This window comes from Notolepis coatsorum, assembly GCF_963971535.1.
Source record: "Notolepis coatsorum genome assembly, chromosome: 14".
NCBI lineage: Eukaryota > Metazoa > Chordata > Actinopteri > Aulopiformes > Paralepididae > Notolepis > Notolepis coatsorum.
In genome coordinates, this window is record NC_140178.1 from 16766221 (window position 1) to 16789181 (window position 22961).

General features: G+C 40.5%; 1 protein-coding gene across 1 annotated transcript; it reads right to left on the bottom strand.

Moving 5' to 3' along the window:
- Nucleotides 1–8681: 8681 nt before the first annotated feature.
- atp5pd (ATP synthase peripheral stalk subunit d) lies at nt 8682–22125 on the bottom strand. The gene is made up of 6 exons (XM_084329998.1): nt 22056–22125; nt 19893–20035; nt 19182–19278; nt 13208–13279; nt 10391–10453; nt 8682–8913 (listed from the first exon to the last, which is right to left on the bottom strand). The coding sequence occupies exons 2-6, from the start codon at nt 20015–20017 to the stop codon at nt 8782–8784; spliced, it is 489 nt and encodes a 162-aa protein (XP_084186124.1). The 5' UTR covers nt 20018–20035; nt 22056–22125; the 3' UTR covers nt 8682–8781.
- Nucleotides 22126–22961: the final 836 nt, after the last annotated feature.

The window sequence follows — 22961 nt, forward strand, 5'->3', positions numbered from 1 at the left end:
AGATAATAATAATAATAATAATAATAATAATAATAATAATAATAATAATAATAATAATAATAATAATAATAATAATAATAATAATAATAATAATAATAATAATAATAATGGCTTGGATTTATATAGCGCTCTTCATGACACCCAGAGCGCTTCACAGAGTCCATTATTCGTTCATACAGCCTGTTTTTAAGTTCCAGCATAGAGGTAGGAGCTGGAAAACACTGCGGTTCCATAGCCTGAAGTCTTATATAGTACAGGTCCAAATTCTATATTGGTCCCATGAGTGTTTGAGAAAGGTTTTGGTAATGTGTGTACCGCTGCCATTCATTCAGCAAGTCAAAACAATGGACTTTGACAGAGCGGTCTGTCAAATGACACTAGCCGGATATATCGTCATGTAACTCGAGACCTGAAGCACGCAAATGGTTGAGTGTGGTGGCGATTGAAAGGCAGCAAATTAAACTTTTGAACGGTGTATTGGATGATCGGCGAAAAATGCAGCCCGGAGCCAACAGACGAGCGCAAAATGGCACGACGTGCTCGAGTGAATGAATGAAGTTTTTACGGTCTTATTTACAGACAAATCAAAAACACCTGTGTGGACTTGCAAAAAAATTGAAAAAAAAATTGAAAATCACAAATGTACATAATAAGGCAAGCTCACACAAAATCCAAAATCAACGACCGAAAAAAAGGAATAGGCTGAAGCACATGCTTATTTGTGCCTATCCTTTACAAATTCTTAAAAACAAAATATATTTTAATATAAGAAAGAAAAACTTAAAATATGCTGCAAGATATAATTTTCTTTTTTTTAAGAAAAAAACGAATGTTTGATGTTTTACTCAAAACTGTACTCCTGAATTATTTGATCCTTTAAGGCTTTTTTAAATCTCCCCTGAGAAGTACACAACTTCAACCCGTCACTAAGGCTATTCCAACAGGGAATAAAACAACAGGGAGCACAGCAGAGTGGTCCTCTTCCACTGCTTCCCTCACTGTCCCGCCATAACGTTTTGGTGATCGGGCCTTCTCAGGTGCTGCACCCCGACTCTGGAACACCCTCCCTCAGACCATCAGAGACTCTCCCTCACTCTCCACCTTCAAATCCCGTCTCAAAACCCACCTGTTCTCCCTAGAATTTAACCTTCCCTACTCCAACCTGTCGCCCCCCTCTCCCCCCCCCCCCCTACCCTCTCTGTTCAACATCATGACACAACGTAGAGGTTTAACAGCACAACACAATGTAGAGGTTCAACAGCACAACACAATGTAGAGGTTCAACAGCACAACACAATGTAGAGGTTCAACAACATGACATAATGTAGAGGTTTAACAGCACAACACAATGTAGAGGTTCAACAGCACAACACAATGTAGAGGTTCAACAACATGACATAATGTAGAGGTTTAACAGCACAACACAATGTAGAGGTTCAACAGCACAACATAATGTAGAAGTTTAACAGCACAACACAATGTAGAGGTTCAACAGCACAACACAATGTAGAGGTTCAACAGCACAACATAATGTAGAGCAGGGCTATTCAACTGGCAGGATGATTCTGACCGGCCCGCAAAAGATTACATGATGATAAAAAATTAATAAAAAATTACTTTTTTTTTCATGTCAACGTTCACACGCATAATTGAGCCAAAAGTCAATCAATTAATGACAGATTTCATTGATAAATTGAGGGAAAACTTTGCAAGTCGATTTGATGAATTTGACATGCCCAGAGAATTGATGCATTTTGTGAGCAACCCATTTGCCAATGTAGCTGCTATTTCCACAAAAGGACAAGAGTTCCTTGCATCACTTCACATTGATGAAGGTCTCCTGCAACTTGAAATAATTGACATGCAAGCATCATCTGCTCTGAAGCAGGCACTTGAGAATGAATCCACCACAACATTTTGGATAAAGTGTATTCATGTCAACACATTCCCCAAAATAAAAACGCTGGCAATATCTGTGCTAACAATGTTTGGCTCAACATACACCTGTGAATCCAGTTTCTCTCACATGAATGCCATTAAAACAAGCAACCGTGCCTCCTTGACAAATGAGCATTTGCATCACTGTTTGCGGGTAGCCCTCACTTCCTATGAACCCTCTTTCTCTACCATTGCCCAGTCAAAGAAGTGCAATCTCTCTCATTAGATGTGTGTATGTAGGCTAGGCCTGTCTGCCCCCCACCCCCCCCTGATGTTTGAGAGTTAAGAGTGGACAATAAGTGCTAATAAGATGCTGTGATTTGCTGTTGTTGCACAGACATGAAGCACTTTTTCATAAGCTCAGCTGCACTATAAATGTGTTTTTTTGTTCAAGTGTTGATGTTAGAATGTTCAGATGCACATCATGCACTTGTTTGTTTTTTATTAAATTTTTATATTGAAATGTTGAAGAGGAGATGTTGCAGTTGTTGCACAGTCATAAATGAAGCACTTTTTGCAGGAGATGTTGCAGATGTGGCACATAAATGAAGCACTTTTTTTGAAAAGTATACTACTTTTGCAATGTAGTTAAATAAAAGTTGTGAAAATGTGGTTGCGTGTTGTGTCAAGTGTACATATATTCATAGCACGGGGAGGCGCCGTGGCAGTCCGGCCCCTGGCCCCTTGGGTTTCTGACAATGTGGCCCCCTGAACAATTTAGTTGAATAGCCCTGATGTAGAGGTTTAACAGCACAACACAATGTAGAGGTTCAACAGCACAACATAATGTAGAGGTTTAACAGCACAACACAATGTAGAGGTTCAACAGCACAACATAATGTAGAGGTTTAACAGCACAACACAATGTAGAGGTTCAACAACACAACACAATGTAGAGGTTCAACAGCACGACAAAACATAGAGATTCAACAGCACGACACAACATAGAGATTCAACAACACAACACAATGTAGAGGTTCAACAGCATGACCCCATGTAGAGGTTTAATAGCATGACCCGACGTAGACGGATCCCACAGAGCATGACATAACGTAGAGGTTTCTGTGGAGGATTAACACTTCTCCACTATGGAATGCATGACATGTCTGAGTGGAGAAAGATGGAGAGAGACAGAGAGAGAGAGAGAGAGAGAGAGAGAGAGAGAGAGAGAGAGAGAGGGGGGGGGGGGAGAGAACAGAGGCATGCAAGTTGTATAATGTGCTGACAGTGAAATTCCCTCTCACCCCGCTATCTCAAAAATGTAAACCCCGCTGAAAGACCGTCTCTCCTGTTAAATCCAACCCGGGTCTCCATTCCAGCACCCATAATCCCAAGCAACCCTCCCTGACCACAGTGGGGTGGGGTGAACCTTCCCGGCTGACCGTTTCCTGGGATTTCAACACAGTGTTTTCCTAATCGTCCAGATCTAAAAGCTTATAAGCTCATGTTATTGGCCTACAATTCTATTGAACTGGAAGCTGGAACACGTGTGCCATGCACCTTCTGTTATCTGTCGTGGAATATTTTAAATGGGTCAAGACAGTGGTGAACTGTAGAAATTCAGATGAGTCAAATTGTATATAAAAATAGAACATAGTTTATTTCTGTCTGTGGCTACAAGTATCCTCAGTTTACAATCAAGAGAAAAGTGTACACACGAGTGTCTGACCAGAAAGTGAGAAAGAGCTCGGGGTCAGAGTAGACTCACAATTAAGTACCAGCTGGGATTCGGGAATGACAAATGAAAACAAAGATGAGAAAATGAAAACAAAGATGGGTTTAGGGGGTTTGTTTTGTGGTGTCTCACACAAGACTGATATGAAGAAGAACAAGATGTGATTTACTTGGACATGTCATATCTTAAGTCAAGCTGTCCTGGGCCTTGGCCGTTGTTTTAAGAACACTGTCAGACTGTCGCCCTAGTGTCTGAGCTGTATTACTAGTTAACTATATTAACTAGTCAAGGCTGTACAGGGAATAATGTATTTAAACAGAGGTATGAACATGATAATATTATTTTCGATCACATATCCTACACAATGATTTCAACGTTAATTTACGTGAGATGATTTGGACCAAGATCTATGCAGAGTAGGCTACTTTGTTGGCCTACAAAAATGACTACCTATCCTACCCGTACCCCTCTCCCCATGCTGCTATGACACTTGAATTTAGATTAGATTAGATTAAAATGTATTCTCCTCATACAGCACAAGTACAGTACAATGAGAGGAGGTTTGGCATCCGACCAGAGTGCAAATGTAACAGTAAAGTGCAATAGTAATATACAATGTACAAAGATGATTCAACTGGGTATAAACTGTATAAATTAGTACTACTTGAGTAATAGTGCTAATCACATGTATGTACTATCTACTGTTGGGTGGTCGCAGGGGGTTCACGTTAGGTCGAGTTGAAAATGTAACGTTAATAAATGCTCTGGAGCAATCTCTCTCTGTCTCTCGGATCAATCCAATAAAATAATTAACACATATGTATATGTTGTCATTTTAAACAACTCACCATTCATTCATTCATCCATTAATTATGCATCAGCAGCAGCTAAATTAATGTTATAGTTCACAACACAGCAGCGCGTTTTGAAGCGCTATTATCATCTCGGCAAGCACCGTCAATACTTTCCGTAGCCGCATTTCTCAGAGACACAGGAGTATTATTATGTACAGTGATACAGGTATAAAGACACTATGGTAGTAATCATACTGGCCAGCAGCATAACTCAATTGAATTGAACTAGTAAGAGTATGTGAGGGATATGTACACTTTGCCCAAGGGGATTAACAAAGGAACATTTGACTTGAGAGATGTGAAACATATTATGGTGGCAACCTGGTAACCTTATGTAATATTCTGGAAAATTAAAACAACTGTAAACCTCGTTTCAAATGGTGTCAATTTGCCCTCGGGGCAATTCGATTATTCCAAGTAAATGCCCCTGATAGATCTGAAAGGAAGGTTGATGGTAAACTGTATAAAAGATGCACTTTCTTGGGTCCAGGGGGCCCATTTCAAGATCAAATATGGGGCGCTTATCTTATATTAACAACGACAAGGTGAATGTGCCTTGGACATAAACTGCATACTTTTTCAACCCTAACATAATGCTACAGTGATGACATGTCATATATCAAATGAAACAGCACATTATGTTTCTGAAGATATGATGCATTATATTCTATATCACCCAGAATCACAATAGGAAGCCAATGGAAATATAATGGTTTAGGCATATTTGCACATAAAATGGGAAGCTACTGTGCCAAACTCACCACAACGCAGCTCAACTAGACCCTGGAGATTTACATGACTTGGTTTATGTCAGGAGCAAGGTTTCTTCTACTTGCGTTGTCATCAGTAAACATCTTTCTGTGTTGGTGAAGTGCCTTTTCAAGCGTTTCCACTGCACATCGGTTATCAGTTATTTGCTTTATCCATCCAGGGTGTGTTTGCTTTGTCAATCCGGGGCCCGGCTAGCGAGTGGGGCCCGTTTCAGTTGAAGTGGGTGAAACATAGCCAAGGCCCCCTATGCTTTCAGGTAGTATCTTGTCCAATTCTGCCATTGACCTTAATTGTAAATATACTGCATATACTCAGTATATTCCTCACTGCTATAGCGTACAAGCAAGAAATTAGAAAGACATGAGTACAATATTGCTAAATGCCCGTATTACAGACTGAGGGAAGAACTCAACTTAAAAATTCTTAAGTGTACGTACTACCAGGAAAAGTCATTGCATTTCAATATGTGGAGTGAAACTGTGGAACAGTCTGAATGTTGTGCTTAAGCGATGTCCAAATATAATCCAATTCAAACAGAGTCATAAAGAAATTATTTTCACGAGGTGCAGGGATGAGGAAGGGATTTGACATTCACGGATGTATATTTTTTTTTCTTCACGTTTTACATTTAACATATTTTTTATGTTTTACACAAAACCTTATATGTGTTTTTAAGGATTTAAATGAGTAAGGAATTACATTCATTTTGAGTAGTGGAAAGGGGGTAGGATTAGTGTCGATAAGTGTTTACTTCTTCCTACTCCTTTTCAAATGTAAATTGAGTCGTGTTCTTTTTTTGTTTTGTTTTAGTTTTTTTCCCCATTTCATTGCTAGAGATTAATGATTTGTTTTTGTTTTATTTAGTTGTATTTACATGTTCGAAATAAAGATTTAAAATGCAATCAAAAGATGAAGTAGGCGGCATGATAAATTCAACGCTGATGAAATGTGTCCTTGGAGAAAATAATATTTTGAATAATTATTTTTGATCCGTTGAAAAAAGGTGAACAAATGCTTATAACTTCTTAAACAAATCGTACACCTCCACTGTTTTAACGTGTTCAGCTCACAAAGTAAAGAACTTTCCATAGCCTAGATCTCAGACAAAACAGCCCAAGTAAATGCATTTTAAGGTGATTTTGTCTGAACAAAATAAGGGCTCAGGTCTAAGAATTAATCCCATTCCCTGGCATGCCGGAAAGAAACACAGCTCCTCTGTAGTCGAACAAATACTGCCCCCCAGTGGTAGAAAGGTTCCATTGCTGTATTGTGAATCATCGAGATAAACCAAGTAAAACTGTACAGCGAACCAATAGAATGGGCTCGTTAAATTTCAACAGGGTTGAGCCAAGGTACTTCGCTCTGGCCATCATCACAATAATGTATATGCTGATAGACAAATGTATTTATCTGCCCACAAACCAAAAAGCCACAATAGCAGTGGAAGCAGAATGAGCACGGAATGTGGAGTTCTAAGAGACTAAGCTCATATTCCCAACCACGGTGAAACGGACGTTTATGCTGTAGTCATAACAGAGCATGATCACTAACCCTGACACTGTAGGGTGACTCACTACGTGACCTTGTGGTCGTTGCTCGGACACTTATGGATTATATGGGTAGTTATAGTCTACCCATATAACTCTGTATAATAGCATGTACAATAGTGCCGTTTAAACCGTATATATATATATATACACACATTTATATTTACTGCATATATATCCATCAGTCTGAATATACCTGCACATAAACCTACCAATACACCTGCATATAACCCATATCTCTGTACGATATACACATGTACAATAATGCTGTATATATTTATTCTTATCATATATAAATCTATATCTGTACATATCCCTTACTAGTTACGCTGCTGGCCAGTAGGATTTACTATGTGTCTTTATATCTGTATCACTGGACATATTAATATTAGCTCTATTACTCAGTACTAAATTATATATTTTATACCCAGTTTAATCACCAGTACATTGTATATTACTATTGCACTTTACTGATATATTTGTACTCTGGTTGATGCCAAACTTCTTTTCGTTGTACTGTACGATAATTAGAATCCAACCTAATCTATCTCTCTCATCTCTCCTCAGGGAAGAATCTACAGAGCACCAGAGCTCGGATCTCCCACCTCAGAGATGAACAGTAGCATTTAAATGAATGTAGAAGCTGTGGACTACTTATTTATTGATGCTTTTATAGTATGTTGCGTTTTTTATTCACATTGAATAAAATAAAAATAAAACCAGTACCTACTATGCTGTATTTTCTACTGTGCAATTTGACAATCTTAGTTGCACTTAGCTGCAAGAGTTGTACCCTTCCTGTTGGCTTGTAGATAAAACTCGATAAGAGTCAGCTAAATGTTAACCTCGTTCGCAGTTTTATTTCCTCTGTGAGATAAAGCCTGGTAAAGAACTACGGCCGAAAGTGTGTATGGGGTAGAATTTCTGATGTACTTCCCCTGGAAGCTGCCTCCGAACGGACCAAACTTTTCCCGAATCCTGTCGGCAAAAAAGCTAGAACGTCCCGGTCATGTAGTAAATTCTTCAGGCAAAGCCGTTGCAGTGGCTTAAACAAGGAAATATTTATATATAGGAAACGTTTCTATAATTGTCTTGTTGAAACCGGAAAGCCTGTACTTCCGTTTACACACTTTAGGAGGCATATCTTGTCCAGCCTAGCTAAATATAAATGTATTATATGCTGCGATTGTTTTTATTATACGCAGTTTTATTCTCAGGTTAGCTTTTATCTTTGTACTGTTCCATGTTTTAAGGGCAGAGAGAACCAGTGAAAAATCGACTGCACTGTACTTTTTAATGTATTATGACTTAGAAGATCTCGCCAAGACGCAGCAGAGCAGGAGGACAAGCCTACCTGCGGATACGAGAAAAGAGGACTTCTTCCTCAGCGACGCAGATAGACTAAGTTGTTTAGAATAATTTTAATGACAACCCTCTACACGCGACGAGGGGAGGAAACCCTACTCCGCTCTCTGGGTTCAGAGTGATTTCGGTGGTGTGTACTTAAAAACCCATCGAGTGTATCCACAAGGGTACGATTTTCAGCGAGTGTTGCCGGGGAGGATATTCCACACCGGATTTAGAAGGAATAACACTCTCCGGCCGATCAAGTTCTGTTCATAATCCCTGGGAAGCAACTCCTGTAATAAAAGAGCGGTCGATTGCCTGTGTGAGGGGAACTATGGGGGTTGAATACAAGGGATTTCACAGTGGAAAGCTTAAGTAATATTACCAAATAATCTGTAAACTAATGTTTTTACAAGCTATACCAAGATATCGAGAACAAAGAAAACAAGCAAACAAAGATTTGTTTCCATAATTTTTTTTTCTCCTCAGTCCATGGATCTCACAGTTGCTACAACAACATTAATTTCAGTAATTTCACAAACTGCAGAGTGGATGAAACAAGACTTTTTTTATACATACTATACAATCGTTCCTTAGGAGTAAAGTATATTATTTAGAAAGAGCTCTGGTTGGAGGGAGAGGGCATTTTTTACAAGTCTGCGATGGGCTTGTGGGGCCAGTATGGGTACTTCACTTTGTCCAGCTTGGTCTCGGGGAACACCGTGTTGAGGTCGTCGATGGTCATCTGGTCCCAGGGAATCATGGTCTTGAACTTCTCCAGCTGGACATGGAGGAAAACGGGACAAATGCATTTAAGAGGAAAATCTCAAGAGAAAAAAAACTAGGGATGCCCCGATCGATCGGCCACCGATCGTTATCGGCCGATAATCAGTATAAATATGCGATCTGTGAATTCCGATAATGAGTCATATTTGCCGATCGCGGAAACCGATCAAGCAGAGATCTCACTCGCTGTCCGTCTCGGACACACAGGACCTGCAAACTCCCGCTGCTCCCTTGCCCCGCCCGCACCCGTGTACAGTTTGTAAACACAGAGGACTGAGAGGCGGCTCCTCTGCTCGAGTCTATAGTGCATTCGACCTGAGCTAACGTTAGCTACCTAGCTATCGTTACTGTTTAAACAAAATTACCCAGTCAACTATTCACTTTTAGTAGGCATTGTCTAACGGTATTTAGCCGGCTAGCTACTGATAGCTCCTGATATCAACAAATGCTCTAGCAAGTCTAGTAGTCCATGTTGATACCTCCGTTAGCTTGCGTTAGCTGACGTTAGTTCACTGTTCAAAACGAAATGTCCCATGTAGAGTACACACAGACAGTGGAGCCGTTTGCAGATAGCGAGCATTTTGACTCGTTAATACATAATTTGACGCAGATAATACAAGTACAAGTCTAATTATATAATATATATATTTTATAAAAAAATATATAAAATAATTTTTAATTTCTTTTTAATCAAAAACGCTCGGTATCGGATCGGTATCGACCGATATGGCTCACGACGATCGGTGGCAAAAAACGTGATCGGGGCATCCCTAAAAAAAACATAAGTCAAATGTACACTCCATCGTGACCGTGTCGCCCATGCTCTGCCCAAGGTATCTCCTGTCCCGTCGCAGGATAAGGAGCCTACGCTTGAACAGAAACCTCAGCGAAAAACCTCCACAACTGTTATGAGAGGTTGTACACTGTTATGAGAGGTTGTACACTGTTATGAGAGGTTGTACACTGTTATGGGACGTTGTACACTGTTATGGGACGTTGTACTGTTCCAGACATCTCGAGGAACCAAGATATCTGCAAAAGGACAAACTTGTCCCCTAAAGCAGGTCATTTAATTAAGAGTTTGTTTTTGCTTATTCAAAGTTTATTTGTATGTGGTCATGTGTACATGGTCCTCATTCATTTAGGTTGATGGCTGGTAGACTCCCCGATGCAGAAAACACGAGGGTTCGAGTCCCAGTCAAAGCTGCGCTAGCGGACCGGCCAGTTCTCCCCCGAATTTCTCCAAGGGGATCAATAAAGGAATATCTCGTCTTATTCCAAATGACTGAAAATCGAACAAACAGCACCTTTAACTTCGGAGCAATATGTATCCCCCCCTTCCCGGCAAGCAAGATAACGCCAGGCCGCCAGCTCAAAAAATTAACCCCATAGAGCCCATTGAAGACTGTGATGTGGGTCAGCGCACCGACAGATTCAAGGGTTAAATACAATTTTAACGCAACAGTACCCACCTCTTGCTCATACTGGGTGACACGAGCTTTGGAAGCCTCAATGTAGTTTGTGGCAGATATGTTCTGGAACAAACAGAAAAGACAACACGTCAGCACGAAGACACATTAAAGATGTAACGGACAGGGTTTTAACGGGGTGCACTGCAATTCTTGTAGACCATAAACCCTAGAAACCATTGGCATCCCAATTATGTATTCCACAAGGACCCCTCTACTAGGGTTGGGTACCGAACTCTGTACTTTTAAGCGTTACAGAGTACCGATTCACACGAGATAAATCGGTACCAAATTTCGGTTTACATGTTTGGTATAAGAGTGTAATATACTAGACAAGAGGGAGCCTTTTCCACAAATATATATATTACTGTCCCGTCTCTTGGGTCTTCGACAAGACGAGGTCAGAGGAGTGTGAATATATTTACTGAGGATGGCTAGATAATGTTTGATGGAAATGATCATTTACATTTAACATAATACACGATCATGCGATTCATTGTGTGTGGTGTGTTACTTACAACAATAAATAAATGTTCCAAATAAATAACAATGGTGAAATTGAGATGTTTGGACTTGAGAGTTAAGTACCGAAATAATTTACCGTTGGGTACCGATACCGAATTCCAGGAACCGATATCGGTATCAGTTCAAATGTGAAGGTACCCAACCCTACTCTCTGCTAGCTTAGAAAGGTCACTTACTCGGGTGCCAGTAAGGAATTGAAGGATTTAGTAGAACACCCAGCTCTAGAAGACCTCCTTAATGAAAGCAGAAAGCAGCTCAATCGTTTTTCTTTTTTTTTTTTATACTGGCGATGGTCAAGTTTAATGCTGGAATTATAATACGGTACAATTGATTTGGCAAATGGCAACAGCAATAAATCAACTGATTTATCATCTTATTTAAAGTAAACAGATTTAATACTAGTGCCTCCGCAACAAAATGCCTCAGAAAATGCAGTGGTTAAGCATGAATTAAATCATTCATATTCATGGGAGCTCCTAGGGACAGTGTAGACATCCCACAACATTGTTTTAATAAATGTTCATCATACGCCACCATGATGAACAATCTGCATTATGGATTTGACATGAAATAAACAGGCTTTTCTTTGACAGCCTACATTCTTCCTGCCAACTCTGAATTATTGAAGTCAAATGTGGAAAAATGCTGTCCATCACATGAAGGAGGCTTGGCTTAAAATATTATAATTGTGGATTTTCATTTCCATGCAGCTGAGGGAAAACATTATGCAATGTGGATGAGACAGCCGGGTGTTATGGATGTGACGCATCTGAAATAAGCGGTCACCTCTTATAGAAATCCTGTGATAAACATTAAAGGAATAATTAACCAGCAGGGGGTCTACAACACCCCACACAGCCATGAAACCGGCGTGGAACATTCCTTTAGGCACCATCATTGGTTTGAAATATAAGTGTAGTCTTCATTTATCGCAAAACATCTTCATTTTGCCCAGAGAATTTATCCTAATTTGGTCATCTCGCACACAAACAAGTCGACTATGTGCTGCAGAACATTCTCAGACAAGTATGTTTCACAGTAAAAAAGGAACCGACAGTAGCTTGACATTAGTGCAAGATAAGAAATGCAGGAATAACTTAAGTTCTCACAAACAAGCACAGAAAAACTATTTAGAGCTTTTGCATGAACTCTGTAGTGCCTGCCAGAACCCTTAAGTCATGCTCACACACACACACACACACACACACACACACACTCCTTACCCTTAACCATAAGGACTACATGCCTAAACCCAACACTTATCTTAACCTAAATCTAACCCAAGCCGTTACCCAATACAAAGCATAACCTCCAACTCTAACCTCTAACTTAGGTTACACCGCTGGCCAGTACAACTCACTACCATAATGTCTTATACCTGTATCACTGCTGTGTGTGTGTGTGTGTATATATAATATATATATATATATCCACATCCGTCTGTACATACCTGCATATACCGGTAATCCTTTTTACACATCTGTAGATACTATATCTATACATATCACTTACCTACTCTTACTAGTTATGCTGCTGGCCAATATGACCAACTACCATAGTGTCTTTATACCTGCATCACTGTACTGTACATATTACTACAACTCTGTAGATTCATCTGATTTGCACTATTACCCAGTAGTACTAATTCATATACGTTATATCCAGTTGAATCACCTGTACAATATACATTACTAGTGCATTTTACTGTTATATTTGCACTCTGGTTGGATGCCAAACTTCCTTTCCGTTGTACTGTACTTATGCTGGATAATGACAATACATTTTAATCTAAAGATAGCTCCTTGACCTTGCGGGATCTGGCTAATGTCCCCTCAACGACAAAGAACATCTTTTCATAGATGAAGACTCCTGTAGACTCTCCATAATAGTGTAATTGTGAGACGACTGTGGTTGGACTGGCCGTGTTTAGGTTACATCTAACCATTACATCTACAGCATTGCTGCTGGGAAACGTTCCTGGCAGCCCGCGGCGAGTTGTGAATGCATGCGCCGTTTTGATCCCGTGCCAATAGTTTTAAACCAACCTACAACGTCACACAGTACTTTGCTTTTAAAAAGGGTAAAACAGCGCCCCCCCCTGGGCTAAGCGGTCATGTTTAGGATTTGCAGCTTGTTGAAAGCTTGCTAGGCTACTGGTTGCTAGCGAGTCATCATTGCAGGTTCGTTAGCTAGGGATTTTCTTGGGCGGTCCTCAGTCCAATGTTGAGTGAATAGGCTCTCAGTCATAAAGAAGCTCAGTTCACAAGCACCAGTTCAGTAGCAGCAGCTACTCACCGCTTCCGCCTGCTGGTTGTCGATGAGAGCCGTCTGAGTGTCTGCAGCCTCAGGGATAGACATAGCAGCGAACTGAGGAGACAAAAAGACAAGTATTGGGACAACAATTATTAGCAATTGTCATAAAACAAATAATACCACTAATACCATGACAGTTGTCTCTCAGGAAACATTTATAATTAACACTTTGAGTGCCAGCGACGTGTAGTGTCGTCTTATCATGCCCCCCGTTGAGTGCAGACGACGCGAATTGTCGTTTTTTTTTATATTAGTGATCTGAATTCATATTTCATCAACCGAGTCTCCTGTTGGTACAGCAGACCCTCTAGGAGCTCAGATAGAAAAATACCGCCCCCTATCGTCTATCCCTGTGTAGGGCTGACCCCTATTAATCGATTAGTCGACTAATCGGTCGAAAGGAGCCGTAGTCGACTGGCCAACCTCTTAGTCAAATATAATTTAAAATAATATATAAATGTTTTCTTTTTTATCATTCTTTCCAAAAGAAAAGAGGCCTAGAAGCGTGGCCAACGCTAATGGCACGCATACCAGAGGCTAACTGCCTACAAAAACAGGCACCGAAAGAGGATTTCACCCATCTAATGAACACACTAGACTAAATATCAAGATGTATCCATCAGTGGACCAATTGCATGCTTTTGCAGAGGACAAGAAGCCTTCAGTCGACTCCTTCAGACATTAAGCACCCCCCACAGCCCAAATGGAATGATAAAAAATAAAAAAAAAGATTATACTTTTTTTTTGTCGACCAATAGTCTACTAACGGCAAATTTTGGCCAATCCTAGTTGACCATCCAAATCCTTAGTCGGGGACAGCCCTATCCCTGTGTAACTGCAGGTCATTCGATTATACTGGTAGATCTGTGTGGGGGGAGCCAACTGGCTCCATTATGCTGGCGAGGGATCTGATGATGAGGGAAGTGATCGCGAGTTGGAAAGCAGCGTGGAATATATATTTACAGCAGCCAATAATCAATAAATAAACGCGATCGATATTTGGAATGGCGATCAGGAATTGGAATAATCTTTTTGGAGAACATCTGATCTAAGGTAAGGAGTCTATGTTACCAGTTTTAGGATAATCAGAGCTGTATTCACTGAGATAACAGCGTGTCCCGTATGTGTGTATGTACCGTACTTTTCGCACTATAAGCCGCACCTGAATATAAGCCGCAGCAGCTAAATTGAATGATGTGTACATATATAAGCCGCACTGGACTATAAATCGCAGGTGTTTTAATGTTTAATTACCATATGTAATTAGCATTGGGACACAATACTGTTGGACAAATAACAAGAATTAACTCATTTACAAGTTGTATTAAGTTTAGCAAATAAGGGAACAGATAAATAACATTTCAATGCAGTCAAAAAAGCAATATTTTGATTTTAACATTTTCGGGTTTGGTCACGTCGAGTCACATATAAGCCGCACCGTTATATAAGCCGCAGGGTCGAAAAATGGGGGGGAAAGGCGCGGCTTATAGTCCGAAAATTACGGTATGTGTGTGTATGTATGAATGAATTATTTTATTGCGAATGTTTACAAATAAACAAATAATTTTTCGAAAATTTTCACAAATAAACAAACAAAAAGGATAGGTTTGAAGCGAGGGCGGCTACGTGGCGTAGTGGGCAAGGCGCTCGCCACGAATGCGGAGACGCTGGGCTCGCCTGTTCGAGCCCAGCGCTCCACATTGCTTTCAGTTTAGCTGGTCGTTCATACTAATACACATTGGCCGTATTAGGGGTGGGAAACTGATGGGTGGGGATCGGGCGTTGTGGACAGCGACTCCTACAGGTCGGTTGGTGCGCCTGCGCAGTAGAATCAGGAAGTGTCGGGGGCAGCGTGAGCCTCCCACGCGTTACTCCTCGACACAGATCGAGCTGCGCAGGTGAAAAGATGCGACTGCTGTTACCTCAAGTACCGGAGGGGACTTGTGCTATGTATGACTTAGTCCACATTGCAGCCGGCTTGTGGGAGGCAAGAAACAGCGTTCGTGACAGGGGAGGGTAGAATTGGATGATACGAAATTGGGATGGGAGAAAATATAGAAAAATGGGAGAAAAAGTGGATAAAAAAAAAAGGATAGGTTTGAAGCCTAAGGCTTATAGAGCAACCTACCCCTGTTGTGTGTGTGATGTTGAGGAAATGAGAATAGATTTTTCAGCCCGCTTCTATAGCGTGCATAAGTACACATATACTATCGATAATCTAGCGTTTATTTGAAAACGATTCATAAATAGGCCGACAAATGACAACGTGTCTAGTGTATTCGAGAATATTCCAATAAATGCCGTTTATGGGGGAATCTTTCTATTTTCCGGAAATTTGAGAGAACGATAGCTTTTCGAAATGCTATAAAAAGAATATGAACAGATTAAAAAACAATCCGTTTCGACAATGTTGACTGCAAACAAGTCATTGATAAGAGACGGGCAGATTAAACACATAGCCATAATTTAAAACATAGATTATGCGTTTTTAACGCTAACATTGAAGTGGGTGGCGGCATTCAAGGGGGTAAAAAGGAAAACACGACCGGCATCGAAAGTGTTAAGACAATTATTATCCAATACAAAACAGATCATAAGGACGTTTTGACACAGACGAGAACAAATTTAAATGAACAAAAAGGAGGAAACGCAGACAAACACAACTAGGGATTTCCCTAAATAATAGTATAGGGGCGCAGCACCACTATGACAACTCGCCAGTGACACCATGTGTTTAAAGAAAAACAAATTAAAAAAAATGTTATACAATTTTTGTAGTGAAAGCTTGGGGCCAACTTAGAAACCGATGCATCATTGTCTAATCTGTGATTGCTCAGTCCTCTGTCGGTCTGTCTGTGTGTGTGTGTGTGTGCATGCGTGTGTTTTCATGTTCAATGTTAAAACTATTGTTCTACCAACCTCTACTTAACTCAGCACTAGGCCTGCCGCGATAAGCAATAAATCGATTAATTGCCGCGATAATTAAAATGAATGCAATGATTTTGACGGGCGCGATTAATTGCTATTTGCGCGTTTGTTTTAATGAGGCGGAACCAGTGCCCCTTGTCACGCCCCGAACTCACTGCTCACGAATGAACACGGACGGACGGACGGGCGGCTGCCTCTTCACTTCCGCTCCCATGTTAACGGACGATAGTAGGCACACTGGCCGCGAGCGGGAGCGCGCCTCCCGAGTGGCTGGCGAGCGGCAAGCTATTTTTTCGCCTCGATCCTATTTGAGGCGGCGCGCCACGCGCATTGTCACAGAAATACAATTGAATATCTGCATTATTACCACAGATATAGATGTTGTTCAACCAGCTGTGTCTGTATCTGCAAATAAACGCCTTGAATGTTTGTCTGTATGTTTGTTTATACCTATAACTATTACAATGTTGCATAATAATAATAATAATAATAATAATAATAATAATAATAAGCTCTTGCTGCTGCTGGGGCTACACGCTGCTCTTTCAGGAGTACAGTCACACTGATCATCATTCTAAAATGACTGACTTCGCATATAGACTAGGCATTTACAGCTGTCCCAATGTAAATATGCCTTCCTCGGTGCGCTTCCGCACGCTCAAGTCGTAGGTCCAGTGTGCCTGACCAGGCGCGCGATCTCACGAGGGAGCCGCACGTGAAATTCGTTCGTGAGCAGTGAGTTCGGGGCGTCAGTCACTCTCCGTGTGGGTTGGCCGCTGGCGTTACTACAGAGCACAGCACGGGAGCTCCGTGGGGCAGTAGCAACGCCACATATTTAGCTTACCTACATTTCTCAATAGTGTTGCTCCTTTTAACCAAGTAGCGTTATTTGTAGTGTAACGTTAGAATAACACAGAATAACGTTAATACAATTACATGCATCATTGTTTACAATGAACGGGTGGGGCTAGTCAAAGCACTGGAGACGGGGACAAGTTAAACATGAATTAATTTATTATAACGGGTCGTTTGAGTCGTGCTGCAGTGCCTACGCACCACAGCTATTCTATTATATACGGGTTTGACGCGTCCTCCTCATCGTTGATTGCCTGTAGTAGCTGCATCTAACGTTAGTAGCTAACGTTAAAACTAAAAAACACAACCAGACGAGACAAGTTGTCGGCTAGGATAATCGCAACAATACTTCCGGTCCGGTCGGTGGGCTTCAAAATAAAAGTCTTAAACCGGAAAAGACGGAGCGGTGGGCTTCAAAATAAAAGTTTTGGGAAATAAATTTCTCAATTTTTTTTTAACCGGTCGCAATATTATCGCTTATCGCGATATTTTCGGGGGCAATTAATCGCCCAGCAAAATTTGTTATCGTGGCAGGCCTACTCAGCACCATCTAGTTTGAAGGTCCTGGGGAAAACCCTGCCAACCATCCAAAAATAATATACCAGGAAATGGAATAGAGACTAGTTGATTGACAGCTCTAAGGACTGTATCAAGAATGCAAGCACTACCACTATACAACAGGTAGATCTAAATATATGCTGCATGTTGTGGCTGTAAAAAGATTTAGTTACTGGTACATAGGGCTGGGCGATATGACGATATTATATAAATATCGGGTACAGTTCATTAACAATACACTTTTTAAACGTATCGCGGATATCGTGATGTTTTGCCCTCGCGTTAGAGGCCGCCGCGGCTGAGATGAGACTTACAAGCGCAGTGCTAAATGCTTTCCTCTCTCTCTCGCCTCTCCCTCTTGCAGAAAAAAAAAGTCAGTCACACACACACTTGCCAAAATTACGTCATCTACACGCACATACACGCACGCAAGCGCACACACCTAGCCAGAGAGGCGGTGGTGGCTCGGTGCTAGGGATGCCCCCTGAAACCCAGGAGTAAACTCCGGCGTTAACGGTACTGCTATCTGTAAGTTAGTTTATGAGCGGATTAGCTACGGAGCTAACAGAGTGTACCATGCATCTGCGACGCAACAGTGGCAGCAACAGTGGACACGGAGTAATGTTAACGTTATGTGGAGTTCATACTACACTACACGTATGAACTCGACATAACGTTAACGTTACTCCGTTTCCATGAAGTGTTTAATTAGCAGCAATCTGTTGTTGAAAATGTAACGTTAACCGGAAAACCGGAAATGGAATGAGAGGACAGGAAGCCGTCATGAAGTGGGCTTCTGGCCCTTGTAGTCATATATATTGTAGTCTTTTAGTCTTATTAACTAAAAGATTGTAACAAAATAAAAAGCAGCAGCACTATTGGATAACTGAGTCATGTTTGCTATGTATTTCTTTCTTTAGGGGAGTAGGACATTTGTTTCACAGTTTTAGCATGATGTTTTATAGATGGCTAGGTTAAACACAGGTTTTTGTTTTTAAGAGGGGGGGTTTGATTTGATTGAAGTTTATTTCAAGTATGCAACACAACAAACAAACATCAAGTACAGATATAGCCTTAAGCCGTTCAAATAATAAATGTATACATACATGTAAATAAATAAATAGTTACAATATGTAATCTAATCATCTAAATCTAATCTAATATATAATATAAAAAAACGAAAGGCTAAAATGCTAAATATATAATCTAAGAATCCAATAATCTAAATCTAATATATAATATAAAAATGCTAAATGCATGAGTCTTTTGTCTTTAATGTTCGCTTGCAAACTCAAATACTGTCTTGGTAAGCCTCATAATGAATTGTTTGGGTAAAAAAGGAAAAACATTGTGATGTGTATCGTGTATCGCCGAAAGGTCAGAAAATATCGTGATATCATATTTAGGCCATATCGCCCAGCCCTACTGGTACATTTAGTAATGTTTAAACACTGGATTTAAACACTGGAGTAAAACAGACCAACAGCGATGAATATGATTTGATGAATATGATTTGCAGTCATGTAACTTTTATTCCGACAGATCCGAACAGATCTCTTCATTGTTAACGCTGAAAACAAGACAGACTTGATGCGACAGTGTTCCGTCATCTCACCTTGCCCTCAAAGTCAGCCACCAGGCCGGCTTTAGCCACAGCAGTCTTGTAGTAGCTCCAGTCGATGGCAGCGGGCTTCGCTGGCAACTGGTTGAGCCTGCATACAGAGAACCAACTGGTAAACAAGTCTATTCTATACAATGTTACATAAATACCAGTCTTAAAACACACCGTTTCAAGCCCACGGTATCCATTTATTATTGCACTGTAAATGAGAGCTACATTTCCATTTAGTAATTTAGCTGACGCTTTTATCCAAAGTGACTTACAAGTTAACTTGTGTACAACAAGTCCGCAGGAACGGTACAAATCTGGCAGCTAAGGGTCAGTAAGATTGTTCGTCAAACAGTGTTGAACTTGAGTGCTACAGTCTTGAGTGCATAGTAGTAGTATAGACATATTCGCATAGTAGCTAGTAGGCAAGGTAAATTCCTTAGTAGCAGAGTGCACGTAAGTGTGCATACTAGTAAGAGCCATTTTATTGCATTGCTTTTATTCTGTCTATTTTATACACTGCTTTGCTTGCTTATATTTTGTAAATTCTCTGCTCATTTTATGCCCATCTATATTTATGCCAATTTTCTGCTCATTTTGTGTTTACATTACCGCTGTGAAGCACTTTGGGCTGCAATGCTTATATGAAAGGTGCTATACAAATAAACTTAATTATCATCATTAGTGACGACATGTCTGGCGTATCAAACCACTTACTTGGCAGCGATGGAGTCGGTGCGCGTCTTCAGGTTGTTGAACATGGTCTTCTGATTGGGCGGCACCCTCTCTGCAAAGGCCAGCCAGTCAATGGCCTTCAGTGCAGCACGTCGTCCAGCAGCCATCTTTTAGTCTGTGTCTGACTAAAGGTGACAAAAAAAAGGGACTCGGGTCAGGAAATTAACGCCACTCCATTTGAGAATTCACATTATAACCTTTGGCTCAGGACGGCCCACTCTGTCCAATCAAGACTGATAATGTGGGGCGCCCGAGTGGCGAACCACGTATTGCGCTGCGTGTTTGCGTCGCAACGCGGCCGACCCGGGTTCGATTCGCGGACCCGGCATTCTTTGCCGAATGTCTCCCCCCCCCCTGTGTCCCATTCCTCCTTTCGCTCTACCGGACTGCCCGGTAGCAAAAAAACTCAATTAAAAACCTACAAAAACATAACTTGTCCGAAAGGGTAAGTAACATTTAAAAATATATATATATATATTAAAAAAAAACTGATAATGTGGCGGGCGACAGTGGCTCAGGAGGTCGTCTGGTAATCAGAAGGTTCCTGCTTAGATTCCAGCTCCTACCGGCAGCATGTATCTGACTGACTCCATTGCTCCATTCAGGACTCCCTGGAAGAAGAGATCTTGTATCTCAATGGGACATTCCTGGATAAATAAAATTGCCTACAACCTAGGCTGTTACCCATACTGTACCCTAGGCTCTGTTACCCATACTGTACGACTAAACTGTTGCCTAAACTCAATTTATACCTACTTAATGCTTTCACGGTCAACAACTGACCTACACTGTAATCATAGAAATCACAATAATCATACCTACCTCTACTATAGTCTACCGATATAACTCTGTATGATGGCTGGCATGTACAATAATGCTGTATATACCATATTTTTATATATATATATTCTTACTGTATATATACATATCAGTCTGTACATTCCTGCACATAATCCTTTTACATATCTGTAGATACTATATCTATCTATACATATCCCTTACCTTACCTATTCTTACTAGTTACGCTGCTGGCCAGTATGACTTACTACCATAGTGTCTTTATACCTGCATCACTGTACATATTAATATTACAACTCTGTACACTACATACCCAGTTTAATCACCTGTACATTGTATGTTACTATTGCACTTTGCTGTTACATTTGCACTCTGGTTGGAAGACAAACTTATTTTCGTTGTACTGTACTTGTGCTGTATGAATACATTTGAATCTAATGATCTAATGTCGAAGTGTCCTTGAGCACGACACCTAACCCCTAACTGCTCCCGATGAGCAGGTTGTGAAGAATGTGAAGCACACTCCAAGCACACTCCCTCCATGTAGCTCATCTACGGCATTGGCAATGAATATGACTCTTGGCTTTGTGGATTCACATTATTATTAGGCTACTGCATGCAGATGACCTTCATATTATAAAACAGCTTTTAACCCTTGGCCACAAAATATAGTACCATTTTGTGCAGAAGTCATCCATGTTAGTGTGAATGTCACTACGCCTTGTATATGACAGATTTAGGGGGCGAGACAAGCTGGGTCATTGTTGATTGATTAATTGTATTAACAGATTGCAGAATGGGTACAATACATGAATACAGTACAGCTCAATACACACAATTGTTAAGGGGATGCAGACCAGAGAAAGACTTTAGTCTTGTTTACATCAGGGTCCCCCATTTTCAATTCATCATAACATTATGACATACATGACACAGATAAGACAGTACTGCTACATCTATACATTTCTTGCAATAGTACGTGGGGTGTTTACATGTTTGAAGCCAAACTGTCCTAGCAAATGTATCTTATTTGAATGCTGGTCCCCATCAAACGATTAACTGAGCCAACTGTGTTGCTGTATGTAATGTAACACAAAGCTAACTATCCATTGACAGCCAGCTAAGGGCAGTGAGCGTGTTTAGCATTACCGTTAGCAAACAGCTAGCAAGGTCAGAACACACGACTGCAGAGAAGACGGGGATATAAACCAACAGCTAAACGTTCGGTAGATAAAATGTACGATAATCAATAGACTACGTATTCCCAAAACAATAACGCAATGAGACAGACATGCAAATAAGCGAGTTATTTGGTAACGTTGACAATTCAGGGAGAAAAGTACAAACCGTTCAGCTGCAGCTCGAAAATGGAAAGCCTCGCCGGAAGAGGAAAAGGACAATAATAAGCATGCGTGCGAGAAAATACCGCCACCTGCTGGTCGCCAGTCAGAGGACTTTATCCGACCCCACTTAACAAGGGACATTTTCCATTTGGACTATTTATACTGCCGTGCACTGCTGCCGTGTATATTGATAACCCTAACCCTAACCCCACAAGGGACATTTTCCATTTGGACTATTTATACTGCCGATGATGATGAATTGAAAATGGGGGACCCTGATGTAAACAAGACGAAAGTCTTTCTCTGGTCTGCATCCCCTTAACAATTGTATGTATTGAGCTGTACTGTACTGTACCCATTCTGCAATCTGTTAATAAACTCTTCAATCAATCAATCAATCAATCAATCAACCGTGTATATTGATTGATTGAAAACTTTATTAACAGATTGCAGAATGGGTACAATACAGTACGGCTCAATACAAACAACTGATACAGACCAGAAAAAGACTTTTGTCTTGTTTACATAAAGGTCCTCCTTTTTCAATTAATCAAGTATCATACTTTTTAATTTAGTTAGAGAAAATGGGAGACCAACGTAAAATAAGGGAGTTATTCACAATGTATATTTTTCTCATATTTTTTCTATTCAGAAATAATTGTACACTATTTATGTCTTTCTACTATTACCCTGCCCATGTACCTCCCCTCTCCCTCCCCCATGGTGCGATGACATTTCCCGAAGGAGATCAATAAAGGAATATCTTATCTTATTTTTCACTGCCTGGAAGAAAGGACTCGGCCTGTATAGTGCTATAATCAGCTAATCAGCATTAGGATGAGAAATAAAATAACAAGACCTATTCCAGTCTAAACTGTAATTTAAAAATAAAATAAAATGTATTAGTACC

Excerpts from the sequence above, each read along its gene's own strand:
- atp5pd (XM_084329998.1), bottom strand. The coding sequence starts at position 20,017 with ATGGCTGCTGGACGACGTGCTGCACTGAAGGCCATTGACTGGCTGGCC. Across the intron at positions 19,279-19,892 it reads ACCGACTCCATCGCTGCCAA|GCTCAACCAGTTGCCAGCGA; the intron begins GTAAGTGGTTTG and ends CTCTGTATGCAG. Across the intron at positions 8,914-10,390 it reads TCACCCAGTATGAGCAAGAG|CTGGAGAAGTTCAAGACCAT; the intron begins GTGGGTACTGTT and ends CTCCATGTCCAG.